At 47.6% G+C, this 15,568-nt stretch overlaps 2 protein-coding genes across 5 annotated transcripts in view; one reads left to right on the forward strand and one right to left on the reverse strand.

Moving 5' to 3' along the window:
• Nucleotides 1–15,568, reverse strand: part of DPCD (deleted in primary ciliary dyskinesia homolog (mouse)) — a 22,532-nt gene continuing 6,964 nt past the window's right edge. For 2 of the 4 annotated variants that reach the window (XM_033185211.1, XM_033185228.1), the window contains 6 exons: nucleotides 8,446–8,570; nucleotides 7,975–8,108; nucleotides 4,453–4,520; nucleotides 2,890–3,016; nucleotides 720–822; nucleotides 1–297 (listed from right to left, as the gene is read on the reverse strand). In XM_033185211.1, the coding sequence (XP_033041102.1) occupies nucleotides 193–297; nucleotides 720–822; nucleotides 2,890–3,016; nucleotides 4,453–4,520; nucleotides 7,975–8,108; nucleotides 8,446–8,570 (662 nt within the window). In that variant the 3' untranslated portion in view covers nucleotides 1–192. The remainder of the gene's footprint in view (nucleotides 298–719; nucleotides 823–2,889; nucleotides 3,017–4,452; nucleotides 4,521–7,974; nucleotides 8,109–8,445; nucleotides 8,571–15,568) is intronic. The other 2 variants (XM_033185219.1, XM_033185238.1) reach the window with 2 other exon arrangements.
• The window catches only part of LOC117067978 (40S ribosomal protein S27-like), an 11,175-nt gene continuing 10,522 nt past the window's right edge, over nucleotides 14,916–15,568 (forward strand). Inside the window, exon 1 of the mRNA XM_033185251.1 lies at nucleotides 14,916–15,293. Coding sequence (XP_033041142.1) covers nucleotides 14,931–15,272 — 342 coding nt within the window. The 5' untranslated portion in view covers nucleotides 14,916–14,930 and the 3' untranslated portion in view covers nucleotides 15,273–15,293. The remainder of the gene's footprint in view (nucleotides 15,294–15,568) is intronic.

The raw sequence follows: 15,568 nt of genomic DNA on the forward strand, positions 1-15,568 counted from the left end.
TGCAGTAAGTAGCTCAGAATGACTTTACTCAGGAAATACGACCATGACTCATTGGCTAGGAGTGCCCCACGGCCCAGTTCTTGTAGACCCTTGATGGCTCCTAGAAGATAGGAGGCTGCCGTGGTCAAGAAGGACCAAGCCTTGAAGTCTCACGGCACCCCCTGTGCTGGAGGCATAAGGCTCAGGGGCCAACTACTGGGTCTTGCAGTCCCCATCGTTGCCGTGGGCTGTCTTTACCTTCTTTAGTTCCTTCTGTAGCTCGGACTCAGCCACCACAACCTCCTTTGGCTTCTGGTACTGTGGATGGAGCCAGGAAGAAGAAAATAATTCAGTCACTGTCCCTTCTCCTTCCGTACACACTTGGGGCCCCTACTCCTTCTGATCCCCTTATTTGCACGACAAAATTGAGGCCTATAGGATTGATGATTTGCTCAAGGTCACGTGCCTGAGTAGGAGCAGACCTTGGACCAGAACCCAAGTTCAATTTCCACCGCTTCCCCTTCATCCTCTACCCTCTTCTAGCTGTGAATTATATGGTCAGGCTCCTCCCTGAGCCCCCTCCCTGCTCTCCCCTATGCTGAATTAGAGATGCCTGTTCTCCCACAAGCACACCCTAGGGCTTGGGGCTAGAACTGAGGACTCTTATGGGATGGGAAGTGGGCAGGGAAAGAGGAAGACTCTCCCTGATGCAGTGTCCAAGAAGTCTGGGTGAATCTTACAGAGATGATCAGGGTGCAGTTGGCGTGGGCAAAGCTTAGCAAGGCGTCATCCAGAGGTAGCTGGTGTCTATCTAGGTCAGGAATGGAGAACTTCTTGTAGTACCTGTGGGGACACCGAGAGGCCATTGGGGCACTCGGCAAGGTGACCCAACAGCTGGGCATCAGGTCCTCTGCTGCCTAGCTTCTAAATAGTTCTCCCACACCTTCCACACATGCAGAGAGGAAGAAGACAAGCCAGTTAGAACACCAGTATTTTAGAGCTCAGTGGCCCTGGAAAGCATAGAATGCAAGCCTTATGTCCAGTCCAGTGGCAGAAGAGCAGAACCCAGTTATAATTCTGTGATTAGACCAGGGGTTGTAGTGACTCACATCTCAAGAGCTGGGTCTCCCTAAGACAGGCAGAAGAAGCCTGGAACACACAAATAGCTCAAGCAGCTTGCACTCCTCTACACCCAATGCCTCATGGAGACACCAGAAAAATGGGACGTGTTCTAACAATGGACAGAATAAGGACATTCAGATCTGTCTCCCAAAGCTGGGGCCCTATTGCTACCATTGACATAAGAAGTCCTCTGAAGGCCTCAACTACCTGTTCCTCTTTTGGGGCCTTTCAAGGCCTTGTTAGCCTGGCTGTACTTGTAGGCCAGAGGGAAAAGTGTATCTACTAGGAGAAATCTCCTTGAGAGGACAAACCATGTTACTCTTCATGGAAGCTGGACCTCTGGACTACTTGGCTGGCCCCAAGTCCCCACTCCTCCATTTTTACACATCACACATGGTCCTTATCATCTCCAGGTGCTGGTTCAGAGATTAATGATGCCTTTTAATTAAAAAAAAAAAAAAAAAAAAAAACAGATAGCAACAGCCAGTTCGTAATGTGTATAACTAGACTTCGCAGGAAATTTGACCCCCTTACCAAAAAGGGAGCTGAACTGTGCCTTGTTTCACAGCCAGCTGTCAGTTGGGATGGAAGTCAAGATTAGAGTAAGATTCCTTGTCCTTGGTCTGATGCTTACTACACCAAAGCACAATGAATGGCCTCTTCATCTCTAACAATATACCAATTTGGCATTTTCCTTCGTGGAAATGTGGCTTAGGATCTGGCCAGGGGCTGCCAGACCTGTCACTTGGGCAAGGCATGACTTTCTGCTGCAGAGGTTGTATGGGCTGTGAAGGGAAACACCTCAGGCAGGTACAAACAAACTCAAGTGAGAGGCCTGGGGAGGATGGGGCTTTTAGTACTTCAGAGGGGCCTGGTCCTTGTGGTGACAGCTACCCTGAGTCCACTTCAAAAGCCCCTATGCCCTGGGGACTCGGAGAGTTGACATCAATGCAGCACTTCTGCCCCGGTCCTCCCTGCCCAAATCCCTCCGTTCAACAGAGACTCTGGGGCCCCTCTCCTCCCAGGTTCCCCACTCCCCACCAAGGTACTGGGACCCATGGCAGGAAAAGAATGTTTACTTAAAGGCTGACAGTTCAAAAGGAATGGGGGGTGGGGGATCCTAATGGCACTGCAAGTTGCTTTATTTTCCAAAGCTCTGCCCCAGGGAAAGGCGATCCATCTGCCTGCAAACCGGGGATGGAATGCCTGCCTCATCCTCTTCCTAGCCAGCTCAGGCTGAGGGCTCTTCCTGGGGCCTTTGGTCTGGCCAGCAAAGGTGGCAGACACTGATAATAGGGGAGAGTCAAAGGTTAAACAGCAGAGATTAGATGAACACAAAGACTTGTTAGGAAGTGTTAACATCTTCCCTGCAAAGATACACAAAAAGCAGAACCAGGAGGGAAGCAGCCCAGCCGAACCATTCCCCCAGGCTGGGGCAGTGGGACCAGAAAACGAATCCCAGGGCTTGGCCACAACAGCAAGGACAGGATCAGAGGGAACTTAAGGTGCATAGCTTGCACCTGCTTTCCTTGAACTACTCCTACCTCCAGGCAAGAGGAATGAAGGCAGAGCACCTGGAGGCTCAGCTTGGTTTTGAGTCTGTTGTAATGGATTTAGTTTATTGGTTGAGGTTAAACAACTTCTTAGAAGCGCCTGATAGTCAGGCTCAATCAAGGGAGTAGGGAGCATCTGCCTTTTCTCCTCCTGGGGCAGCCCACCCCCTTCTCACCCCCATTCCCCAGACATGGGTTTTTTTTCCATGATGGGTACTGTACTTGACTTTCTCACCAGCACCTGGACAACAGAGAGACCCACTGTGCTTCTGGAAGAGTCATAACGTTCAGCCTCAGACAGCTGTAGGTAGGCAGCAGACATTTATTGGGCATCAACTGTGTCCCAGGCCTTGAGCTGTGAGCTGGGGATTTAAAGATGAAGAAGAGGGTGGGCATGGTGGCTCATGCCTGTAATCCCAGCACTTTTGGAGGCTGAGGTGGAAGGATCACTTGAGGCCAGGAGTTCAAGACCAGCCTGGGCAACATAGCAAGACCCTGTCTCTACAAAAAATTAAAAGAAAAAGATGAAGAAGAAACAAGGCCTCCAGATGCAGTGGCTCACTCCTGTAATCCCAGCTCTTTGGGAGGCGGGCAGATCACTTGAGGCCGGGAGTTCAAGACCAGCCTGGCCAACATGGCGAAACCCTGTCTCTACTAAAATACAAAACTTAGCCATGTGTGGTGGCGGGCGCCTGTAGTCCCAGCTACTTGGGAGGCTGAGGCAGGAGAATCACTTGAACCCAGGGGGCGGAGGTTGCAGCGAGCAGAGATTGTGCCACTGCACTCCAGCCTGGATGACAGAGCAAGACTCCATCTCAAAAACAGAAACAAGGCCATATACCTGCTGATCAGACCTTGTTTTGTTTCTGCTAAAAGTTGAATCCTTACAGCAGGATAGTTCCTTGGCTTCCTGCAGATGCCCCGCTCTCCCCCATTCCTACCTCCCTTCACTGTTCTATCTCAGCCATACAATGAAAGATGACATTTTAAAAAATTAATGCTTATTCTGTGCCAGGTTCTAAACACATTTAGTTGTCAAAACAACTCTCTCAGGTTGGTGACTTCTGTTATTCACTTTTAAACAAAAGGAAACTGAGGCCCAGAAAAGTTAGATATCTTGCCCAACTCACAAAGCTAGTAAACAGAGAAGCCCGTATTAAAGTGAGAATCCCCCAAATCTCCTGACCCCTCCATGTCTCCACATTCTCACCACAAAGTAATAGCCCACCATGGTCTAGATTATTTGCATTTGTCCAAGGATGGGGCAGATATTGGGGTGGGAGGTGGGGATGTTCAACCATGAAACAGGTTGTCTCCCCTGGAATCTAAACACTCTGTGGGCCCCCTGGGTACTCTCTCCAACACATCAATGGCCTTGCTTTCTGAATGTCAAAAGTCTTCAAAAGACGTATGTGGAAGTAAAGGCTTGTCGCAGAACTCCTGGCCCTGCCCTGTGACCCTGGAGAGGTCACTTAATTTCTGGGCCTCAGTTTCCACATTCCTTCTTCAAATAAAAGAGCTGCACTAGATGAACTTGAAGTCATTGTCAAAGGGCCCAGAACAGGCCAACTCTGTACCCTATCTTCTCCCTGTTCCACAGACAACTCCATTTTGGCTGTTTCAGGAATTACCTACTGCCTCCCTCTCTACACTCTCTACTGTATCCCCTCCCCAATTCCAGCCCTTCTCCAATCCAAAAGGGCACCAGAGGCCAGGCCATCAGAGGGAGAGAGACTCTGGAGGCTGAAGGCAGGAGCAGGGCTGCTGTGGACAATCACTCAGGTCATGCCTCACATACCTCGGAGGGGGTGCCATGCACACCTGCACACTGCCAGAGGGTCCAGAGAAGCCTCCAACCAGTCCGCCCTTAGAAAAGCAGCAGGCAAATCTTCTTAAACATCAAGGCGCTAGGCAAACTCAGCACCCCCACCCACAGTCACCCCCTGCTAGAGAGTCACAATCACACACACATACTAAAGGCTCTCGGCCCCACCAAAGAGCAGCCTGTTTAATCCAGAGTTTCTTAAACTTATTTGACCACAGAATCCTTTTTTCTAGTGAAGCCTATTAACATCTCCCACAGTGTTAGTATCGCCGATGTCAAATCAGCCAAGCTCTCCTCAGATTCCAATTTCCAAAGAACTGTTGAGGACCTGCTTCAGGCCAGCCATTGTGCTGGCCTGTACATATACGATTTCATCCAATTCCCCAAAATCTGTGAAGTAGCTCTGAGTGTTCTCTGATACATGGGGAAACCTTGCCTACCTTCTACAGCTAATATGTGACAGAGGCCAGATTTAACCCAACAACTTCTCACTCCTGCACCCTGGCTCATTCCACTTACAGCGGCCAACTTCCAGGCTGAGGCTAGGAGCCCTCTTTCTGCACAAATGTTATGATCAGGAATAGATGGTTCAACACTGGGATCCTAGAAAAGCACATTTTTCCTTCCCTGATTCAGCCCTCACTAATATGTGAGGCCAAGGACATGATACACTACAATCAATTCCTTCAAGTAAAGTCACCAACCCAGCTCTTCAGAGACAAGGCAAGTATGGGTAAAGAAACTCTGGCTTTGGTCAGTAACCACATTCCAGAATATTAGAACTGGGGCAGGTATGGAACCTCCAGGTGAAGGAAGAGGTCAAAGCAGAGAGAAATGCCATGATGTGATGGAAAGTGCAGATGCCTGGGCATCAAGAGAGATGGTCACTAACTTTCCTTTCAGCAGGCTGGTTCATCATGCTGACTTTATATATATGTTTATATAATCATCTATAACACAAGAATAAAAGTATGGATCCTGCCCACCTCCCGATAGCATGATGATCAGAAAACAGATTTTAAATGTACTGTATCCTTAAAAAGCTAAACACTGTGGAAGGGAGTAGCCATTGAGTTTTTGGCTTCTGGCCAGAGGCCACACTGGTCTGGGTGTGGTGGCTCACGCCTGTAATCTCAGCACTTCAAGAGGCCAAGGTAGGAGGATCAGTTGAGCCCAGGATTTTGAGAGCAGCTTGGGCAAAATGGAGAGACCCTCAACTCTACAAAAACAAATTTTAAACTTAGCCAGGTGGGGTGGTATACAACCACAGTCCCAGCTTCTCAGGAGGATGAGGTGGGAGGATCCCTTGAGCCCAGGAGTTCAAAGCTGCAGTGAGCTATGACTGTGCAAGAAGTGTACTCTAGCCTGGGCAATAGGGCAAGACTCCATCTCTTAAAACAAAACAAAACAAAACAAAAAAGAATGTCTATGCAGGCTATAACCCTTGATGAGAAATAAATCTCTCCCTTCCAAATTAATTTTTTAAAAAGGAATAGCCATTGAGTTCTATATAATTAATGGGAGTCAAGGTATAAAACACATTCCTCCAGGTAGAAGGTAAAAATGCCACTAAGTTCAGGAATGATCTGGCTAAGGGTTCAGCGGCGTCTAGGTTACCTCCCAAAGGAGAGACTTGAGGAGGACAGGGATGAGCCAGGCTGGGACACTGGACCAGAGGCTCAGTGTGGGTTCCAAAGTGGGCCCTGAAACACTCCTCTCTCCTCTATGGGAATCCAACCCTCAGCCCTGCCCCTCCAGGGGCATCACTCCCATCCCACCTGGCCTCACCCATCATTTCAAAAATATTCAACAACCCCCACTTGCCTTGAGAGCTAGCGTGGGCCCCTAGCCACGGAGCTCCTGGCCAATAGCGCCACCTATGGCTGGATGTGCGCAGGAGATGGGACCCAGAGGATCTGCCCGCAGATGAATTTTTTGGTGAGCTAGCTAGCTTCTCTTTCCTCACTCCCTGGTAATCACATTTCTGTCTGATATCTGTATTCGACAGTGACCTCTGGGGGACAAAAAAGAGGCAGCAGCCAGCTTCACAAAGTGCTGGGCTGCAGATTCAAGTGCTATCAGAAGCACTTTTGTTCCCAGTTTGGACCCAAGGCCTCTTCCGCCAGGGAACGCTTGCTGAAGCATGGAGTTTGTTTTCCTACAGGCAATTTCTCTGTTGTCTGAAACTGCTAAATTCCACTTTAGGCAGTGACTCCTGTTAATGATGAGAACAATAACAGGAATAAACTGCCTCTTATCTGAGGGCTTCAAAGTGCTTTATAAACACAAACCCTTATTATTATGACTTTATAGACAAGGCCCACTGCAGGGGCTGCTGGCTGCATGTACAGCAATAATCCTGAAATTAATTCATCCATCTCCACCCTTTCCCCTGTCCTCTTAACCCTGCCAAAGCAATGGGATATGGGGGTCACAAGAGGATAGCAGCACCCAGGGCTGCAATGGGGGAGTCTGGGAGCTACCCTGCTTTCCTGTGGGCCTCGTGGGCCTGAGAGAGATGGAAGGGGAGACTGGCACCACATCACCTGAGGAGATGCACAAGGAGCTGGGTCCCCATTACTGCATGTAAAGCAGGAGATGGGATCCCCATGAGGCATGTTGAATGGCTTCACAGCTTGCAGACAGGTAACTTGTAAAACCGCCCATCTCAATGCCCAAATCTATTTTGTGGGAGGTGGCCCTAGACTGTTATTCTCTCTAGCCCAGGTCAAGATTGATTCATTTCAGGGCCATTCCCTTCAGGCCTCACACAGGGCATTTCTCATCTCCTGTGATCAGTCAGGGCTTCAGAAACCTAAATGAGATCAATGCATTTCCAAAATGGAAATGCACTGTGGCCACCTTCTGTCCTTTCAACCCCTGCAGTTTGCCTCCCCTCTAAGGGACCACAAATGGAAGTTGAGTACCGCTTTTGAAGCATGATGCAAGAGATTTCCAAGCAGCCCAAGCATCTGCCCCACTGTCACTCAGTCTGGGGAGGGATTAGGTTTACTGCTGCCCAGTCTGCTTTAAACTGCTGTCAAGTACTGCTTTAAAGGACTGTCACTGCCACTTCAGACAGGTGTGCCTTCCAAGCTATGGCTCCCTGCCAGCTCTGACAGTGATGTCACCAGGCCACCCTTAACAAGGACTGGATCCAGCCAGGAGACCAAGATCATAATAACCTTTCAGCAGAACCACCTGAGACCACAAGCTAATGCTCGTGTGATTTCCCTCATCATCTCATTCATTCAACAAATATTTACTGAGCTCCTGTCTATGCCAGGTACTATACTAGACAGTCATTCAAATTTCTCTTCCCTGATGGAGCTGATTACATTATTCAGGCTGGTCCTGCAGAGAGGAAGCCCTTCCAATACCTGGAAGCAGAAGGGCTTCTTCTCTGCAGGACCAGCTTGAATAATGATCCTAACCCCAGATCAAACCCCACCTACAGCCTGCTCATACACACAGGGTGCCCTCCACACTACTCACTTCTTGTTGGTTGTTTTGACAATGATGCAGCGCTCCTTCTGGTCCACACAGACACTGTAGACATCCTTAGGATAGGGGAGGTTTCGAATCCGCCACTGGAAACTCTTCTTGGTGTCCTTGCGCATGAAGATAGGCTACAGAAGGCAAATCCAACTCGAGGACTGTTCCTGGGGAAGGGAAGGCTCCACCCTCATCAGAGCTCTAGCCCGGGGCACAAGACCCTCAGCGCTTCTCCACTGCTGCCCTCTGACACTACTATTGCTACAACACTCCAGGCCCTGGGCCTCCGCCCTGGGATGATCAAGCCAAAATGTCTGTATTCATTCAAACAAACATTTATAGATTGCTGTGTCCAGGTGGCACACTGGAGGCGAGGAGGTGAACAAGACGTGGTGCCTGTCCTGAAAACCCAGCAGCCCACAGCCCACCCCCACCTCAGCCCGTGCAAGACACCTGGACAGATGGACGTACATTGGCATTGCTTTCCTTGATGAGTTCAGGCCCCAGGTTCCCTGCTCCTAGGGGCGCTGGCTCTCCTACTTCAAGCTGCCACTGGCCCATGGCTCCCAGGGCACTTTTCACACGCCACTTTCTCACTGGGGAGAGAAGCAAGCATCGGGATGAGAGTGAAGAGAGGGTCTCTGCTCTTTTCTGTCGAATCACCGGCACCACACTAGGTAACCAGCACAAGATGAAAGTGGGAGTGTTGGGCCTTTACTCTCGGCTTTGTTAATTTAAGGAGGGACCTCACAACTTCTGAAATTTCAGTAGAGCATTTCAACATTAGACAACCTACAAAGCGCATCTCATGGGTGCTCAGGCAAAAGGAACTGGAATGAAGCTCTGAGAGGAGCCAAGTGGAGTCAAGAAACCCTCAGGCATGGCTTCAAGCAAAGAGAAGAAGTGAAAATTAGGAAAAGGGTTGTTTCTGGTAATGGAGAAAATCTGGATCCCAAAAAGGAGTTGAGGCACATTTTTTCCCTCAAAAACATGCAGAGGAAAAAAGAATTAAGAGGGTGAAAGCTGTTGGGCAGGTCTGTATCATGATTCAGAAAGTCCAAATATAGAAATTCACTCATTTCTGGTATACCTTGCTTTAAAAACAAAAACAAAAACAAAAAAAACGCCCCAAAGCTGCATTTAAACAAAATCGTAGGCACATGCCATATTTTAAATGCACTGTTTATAAAAGATCTAATGTGAATTTTTTGTAAAAGGGAATCCTTTTAGAATGCAAATAACCATCTCTATTTTACCTTAACAACCCAGATGCTTGCATAAGATTTTAAGGCACATATATTATGAAAATTATAAATCAAGAAACTAGTTGAATGGACAGTACCTGAAAACCCCTGCTGAGATTTTCATTTTCAGGAACCATGCAGTCCATCACTGCAGGGGAATCTTTTCTGAGCCGTGACCTCCCATCCCCCAGTTCCTTTCCCTTCCTGCTGCATTTGGAATCTGGGGGCTGCCTGCTATGGTATCCTCCAGCCTGAGGAGCCCAGTTGGTGCTAAAGACCAGCAGCCTCTGTAGCTGTTTAAGGAACTAAACAACTCAAAAAGTGCATAGTACTTGTTACAGTTGTTTCTGTTTGTGTCTTCTTCCAGGTAGAAGTTGATAGCTACAGTCAGGTTCTCGGCACTAGGCAGGCCAGCTGTTTACTTTAGACCTTTTGAGCAGCTGTGTCAAATCCAAATGCCCTTACCGCTATAAGTAAGGCACACAACCTGAACACAAAAGTGTGCTGTAAAATTAGAATTTTCCCTTGGATATGTGCTTTTATAAGGTATGCTGCATTCTGCAGTGTGATTTTATTATCTCTTAGGGCCAAAAATTCTCCCTAGAAACACATTTCCAAGTTTATAATGAAAATTAATAAGGAAGTGTAAAACTTGGAAATATGCTTTATAGGCAACTTTTTTTCCCCCACAAATACTTCTCTCTTAAGTGAATGAACTGTGACCAGGAGTATATCCAAATCTACTCAGTGTTAATACCGCACTTCACTGGAAGCAGCCTTCTGGGGGCCTTTGTCACAGTCGCGAACTCAGAAGTGACAAATGCCTCTGAGCAGCAGCTTATTGTGAAAATATCCATGTACCCTACTCTATACTATAGGAAAGATCACTCTCAGATTCTTGCTCAGACTAGGTATAAAATGCTGTGTGCAGAATAAGGCAGGAAATTACTTTTTTTCTCAGGCATATTGACAATGGTATGGGGACAGCTCACACTGGACGGCAGTGTCAGAACCACATAAACACTTGGGACCATTTAGTGTAAGGGCAAGCAAGCACCCTTAGACTCCAATGGTGCCACTTTATAATAGAACACAACCATCACAGATTTTAAAGGTGGAAGTTCCTTTAGAAAGCATCTACTCCAATGTCTGTATATTTTTTTTTTTTTTTTTTTTTTTGAGACGAAGTCTTGCTCTGTCGCCCAGGCTGGAGTGCAGTGGCCAGATCTCAGCTCACTGCAAGCTCTCCCTCCTGGGTTCACGCCATTCTCCTGCCTCAGCCTCCCGTGTAGCTGGGACTACAGGCGCCCGCCACCTTGCCTGGCTAGTTTTTGCATTTTTTAGTAGAGACAGGGTTTCACCGTGTTAGTCAGGATGGTCTCCATCTCCTGACCTCGTGATCCGCCCGTCTCGGCCTCCCAAAGTGCTGGGATTACAGGCTTGAGCCACCGTGCCAGGCCAATGTCTGTATTTTTAAAATGAAAAATAGCATTTCTTCCCTGACTGCTCTCTTTCAACCCCTGCCACTACTCTCCAGGAAACAGAGTATGAAGAATTACTGAGGCTCAAGGAGACAATCTTACAAATGCCACAGCTAAACTCCAGGTCTCGTAACTCCAAATTCAGAATTTGAATTATTAATAAAACTTTATTCTGAAAGTGTTCAATAAGCACATGTAATATTTTGAAAGGTTTCTGTGTCTTTTTTTTTCAAGTAGCTCAATTTATTTATTTATTTATTTATTTTTTGAGACGGAGTCTCGCTCTGTCGCCCGGGCTGGAGTGCAGTGGCCGGATCTCAGCTCACTGCAAGCTCCGCCTCCCAGGTTTAGGCCATTCTCCTGCCTCAGCCTCCCGAGTAGCTGGGACTACAGGCGCTGCCACCTCGCCCGGCTAGCTGTTTTTTGTATTTTTTAGTAGAGACAGGGTTTCACCGTGTTAGCCAGGATGGTCTCGATCTCCTGACCTCGTGATCCGCCCGTCTTGGCCTCCCAAAGTGCTGGGATTACAGGCTTGAGCCACCATGCCCGGCCCTCAATTTATTTTTTTATATTTGGCCTTTAAAGGGTAAGCTTTGATTATCTGAAAAAGTAAAATATGAGGACTACCTCACTACCTGGGGCTGGATAAGTGACGTGCCCCGTTAAGTCATGGGCCTTGCTAGATTGGGTGTCCTAATGCACAATACAGCACCAGGGTGGCCTGGAGGGACGATAACCACTCCCAGGATTTTCTGTGCACTCTTTTACTCCAAGAAATTTTGAGTTTTACACAGAAAACTTCCCAAGAAGTACTCAAAGAAGGAAGAAAGTCAGCTGCTGGTTTCCTTACTTCTGACATTAAAAACCACTCAGGGAACTTGACACCTCTGGCTGCTTCACCTTTATTTCTTGTTTAAACATCTTGAGAATTAAATTCTTTGTTAGAATGCAGAAGAAAGTCTCCTTTCCCATTCCCTCTAGAGATAAGACCCAATAAAAGATTTTGGTGGGCCGGGCGCGGCGGCTCAAGCCTGTAATCCCAGCACTTTGGGAGGCCGAGGCGGGCGGATCACGAGGTCAGGAGATCGAGACCCTCCTGGCTAACACGGTGAAACCCCGTCTCTACTAAAAAATACAAAAAACTATCCGGGCGCAGTGGCGGGCGCCTGTGGTCCCAGCTACTCGGAGGCTGAGACGGGAGAATGGCGGGAACCCGGGAGGCGGAGCTTGCAGTGAGCCGAGATCGTGCCACTGCACTCCAGCCTGGGCGACACAGCGAGACTCCGTCTCAAAAAAAAAAAAAAAAAAAAGATTTTGGTGAAGTTCTTATTTTTCCCATGCACAAGTGCACAGGTGCAAATGCATATGTACAAATGCACACTTTGTCTTGTCTTTCTTGTCCCTGTCTTTGTTCCTGAACTCAAGGACGGCTCCTGTGGCAACAGAAGACTGTTTCCACCTGCTGTCACTCTGATTTGATTATATGTTAAACCCAAACTGGTGTGTGTGCGGCAGCTTCCCGGGATGCTGTCATATCTTCCCAGCTGAGCCCCAGCCAGACCCTGGAAAGGAGACTTTCCACCCTGGTGAAGGGTCTGATGGGGAATATATAAAGGAGGTGGTGCCTGGGGGCTTTTTCCTAAGTCAGCAGGAAGCAGGCTGATGTCCCAGACTGCTGAAAGGAGGCCTCATCTTTCAGGTGGGCTGGAAAGTAGACGTCCTAAAGGCCTCTTTCCCCAAAGCTCCAAGCCCTGGCCCACTTCCAATGTGGATAATTACATTCCCCTTCCCTAAATACTCCCTGCAGCTTAAACTGGATGCAGGATTCTTCTTTTCTGCCCTAAAACACTGCAACATTGCTATGTGGCTATTAAACAGCTGCCATGTCCCATCCCAGAGGAGGCCGAAGGGAATCGAGTGGGTCATTTATAAAGCCAGTGAAGTGCTTGGGGATGAAAGTGCTCAATATCCTCCAAATGCAGCCTCGGGTGGTTAGGCTGGCGGTCAAATACCAAAGCAGATTAAGTCGGTAATCCGAATGTAATCGCTGGGGGATGGCCTGCCCTTCAGCCTCAGCCCCCTTGGACATGCTGTGTTCTTCTCAGGCTGGTTTGATGTTCCGATCATTGTTATGGGGCCTTCAGTTTTTTCCTCTATGAATACATGCAGCAATCATTGTGGGGGGTGGGAATGAATAGCACTGAGAAGGTAGGAAAAAAAATAGAACACTAACATGCTTATTAACACCAACTGGAGGAACTCTGTCCTAGACTGACGCACACCTATTGGCAATTCTTTGTCTGTAAATTACTTTGAGTTTTTCTAACAGAAAACCGGTTTGGCTAATTTTCAAATTTGTATACTTAGCTAGAAAAATGGAAACTATTCCTATTTATTGCCACAAAAACCATGTCCCTATTTTGCTTCATAGAATGCACAAGCAAAAGCCAGCTCAAGCCCTGGGATTATTTATACTTAAAAATTAATAATGAATAGTATTTTGCCAGGGCAGCTGGGGTGGTGGGCAAGAAGAAAAGTAAGAAAAAGATCTGCTGTTCTAGAGCTGGGCCCAGTGGCTCAAGTGAGGTCCTCCTGTCTGCCCATCAGTCCACACTCAGGCCTTTCTGGGCAAAGAAAAACATAGTAAGAAGAAAAGAAAGTTGGATTTAAGTATTCTCAACTCTCAGCACTATGTTGTTGAGGACTAAAGCATGGACTCTTAATTGGACAGAACTAGGCTTAAATCCTGGCTTAGAAACTAGCTACATAATTCTCAACAAGGTGCTTAACCTCTTTGAGCTTCCATTTTTTCCAAATGTAAAATGGAGACAAGAGTATCTACCTCATAGGGCTTTAATGAGGATGAGTAAATGAGGTAATTCACATAGAGCACTTAGCATGGTGCCCAGTAAGAGTCATGATATTAATATCATTATTAGGTCAACTTTAGCCAAACAGTGTTCTCCTGTGAACAGTCTTCTCCTCCATTTCCGCTTTTTTTTTTTTTTTTTTTTTTTTTGAGACGGAGTCTGGCTCTGTCACCCAGGCTGGAGTGCAGTGGCCGGATCTCAGCTCACTGCAAGCTCCGCCTCCCGGGTTCACGCCATTCTCCTGCCTCAGCCTCCCAGGTAGCTGGGACTACAGGCACCGCCACCTCGCCCGGCTAGTTTTTTGTAATTTTTAGTAGAGACGGGGTTTCACCGTGTTAGCCAGGATGGTCTCGATCTCCTGACCTCGCGATCCGCCCGTCTCGGCCTCCCAAAGTGCTAGGATTACAAGCTTGAGCCACCGCGCCCGGCCCATTTCCGCTTTTAAGAAAGAAGAGTTTGGAAGCCACGGTCTATTCCCCACCTGCCACCAGGAGAAGTGACAGGTTAATGTGGGATATCGGGGCACATGGTGCTACAAATGAAGAAACTTGGACTTGTTTTTAATTTCAGTTTCATGCCCAAGCACAACAAAGACACCGGGTTTTATTTGTTTGTTTTTACAGCCGCAGCAGCTATAGCTGTTTCATTTGCTCTGTGTGGAGGAGTAGAGAAGTGGCACGGGGGGCTGGGAGTGAGAAGCTACGGCTAGTCTCTGGCCTGGTTATGGTGGTGGCTAGTCCACGTGACCTCTGCTTTCATAAGTTCTCCCCAGTTAGGCATTCCAAGGCTGTCATCCCCTGGGAGCACTATAAATTACAATGCATTGTGAGGATATTACTACTGTATTGGTTTCCACCGAATCAGTGTCATATGCTAAACACATCAAGATTTTTAATAGCACCAGACTAAACCAATTGGGACTGGAGCCCAAGCAGCTCATAATAAGGAGGGATCAACACTTCACTGTGTGACTGAACATGCGCAGGACAAACATTTTAAGACTGGAGACTGAGGGAATGCAAGCCAGTGTAATCCACGTTGTCGGTTCTAGACATTTATGAGCTGTCAGAAAAAGGGAAAAAGAAATTCCCTCACCAATACTACCTGTCGATCAGGCCCAGGAAGAAATTAAAGCCAAGAATAATGACAGGAAAATAAACCAGCCCGTGATTCCATCATTGGTCTTAGCATTTCAGATGGAACTTAATAAAGAGACCAACTCCCACTGCTGACAGCCTTGGGCCCTGGGTCAAAGAGCCAGCCACCTAGCTCTGGGAAGCTGGTTAATGCTGATGTGCACACCTGGGAACACAGTGGACAAATCAAATAATTCCCAGAAATCTGAGCTGGAGCCACTACCCATGAGCCTGTTCTTAGAGGAAAGGCGCTGCAGGAATGAAAGTGACCACACTGGTTTTCTGGCGGTGACGACCTACCCACACGAGAACATGCCTCTCGCAAAGGATCTCCTTCATCCCTCCCCAGAAGAGGAGAAGAGGAAACACAAGAAGAAACACCTGGTGCAGAGCCCCAATTCCTACTTCATGGATGTGAAATGCCCAGGATGCTATAAAATCAACACGGTCTTTAGCCATGCACAAACGGTAGTTTTGTGTGTTGGCTGCTCCACTGTCCTCTGCCAGCCTACAGGAGGAAAAGCAAGGCTTACAGAAGGATGTTCCTTTAGGAGGAAGCAGCACTAAAAGCACTCTGAATCAAGATGAGTGGGAAACCATCTCAATAAACACATTTTGGATATTTAAAAAAAAAAAAAAGAAAGAAAGTGACCACACTGCAAAATCACTGTTTTGACCCTCTTGGACTGAGATGTTCTTCAAGATGAGGACGGTATTTTACAGTGTTGCATTTGAGGCAAGCTCAGAAGCTCTGCCTCTGATACTCGCCTGCTCCTGGTGTGGCTTCAGAAAACAAAACAAACAAACAAATAAAAAAAAAAAAAGGAAAAACAAATTGTGGTGAAAGTCTGCCCTTATCCCTC

The sequence above is a fragment of the Trachypithecus francoisi genome, unplaced genomic scaffold, assembly GCF_009764315.1.
Source record: "Trachypithecus francoisi isolate TF-2019V2 unplaced genomic scaffold, Tfra_2.0 Contig01579, whole genome shotgun sequence".
NCBI classification, from domain to species: Eukaryota; Metazoa; Chordata; class Mammalia; order Primates; family Cercopithecidae; genus Trachypithecus; species Trachypithecus francoisi.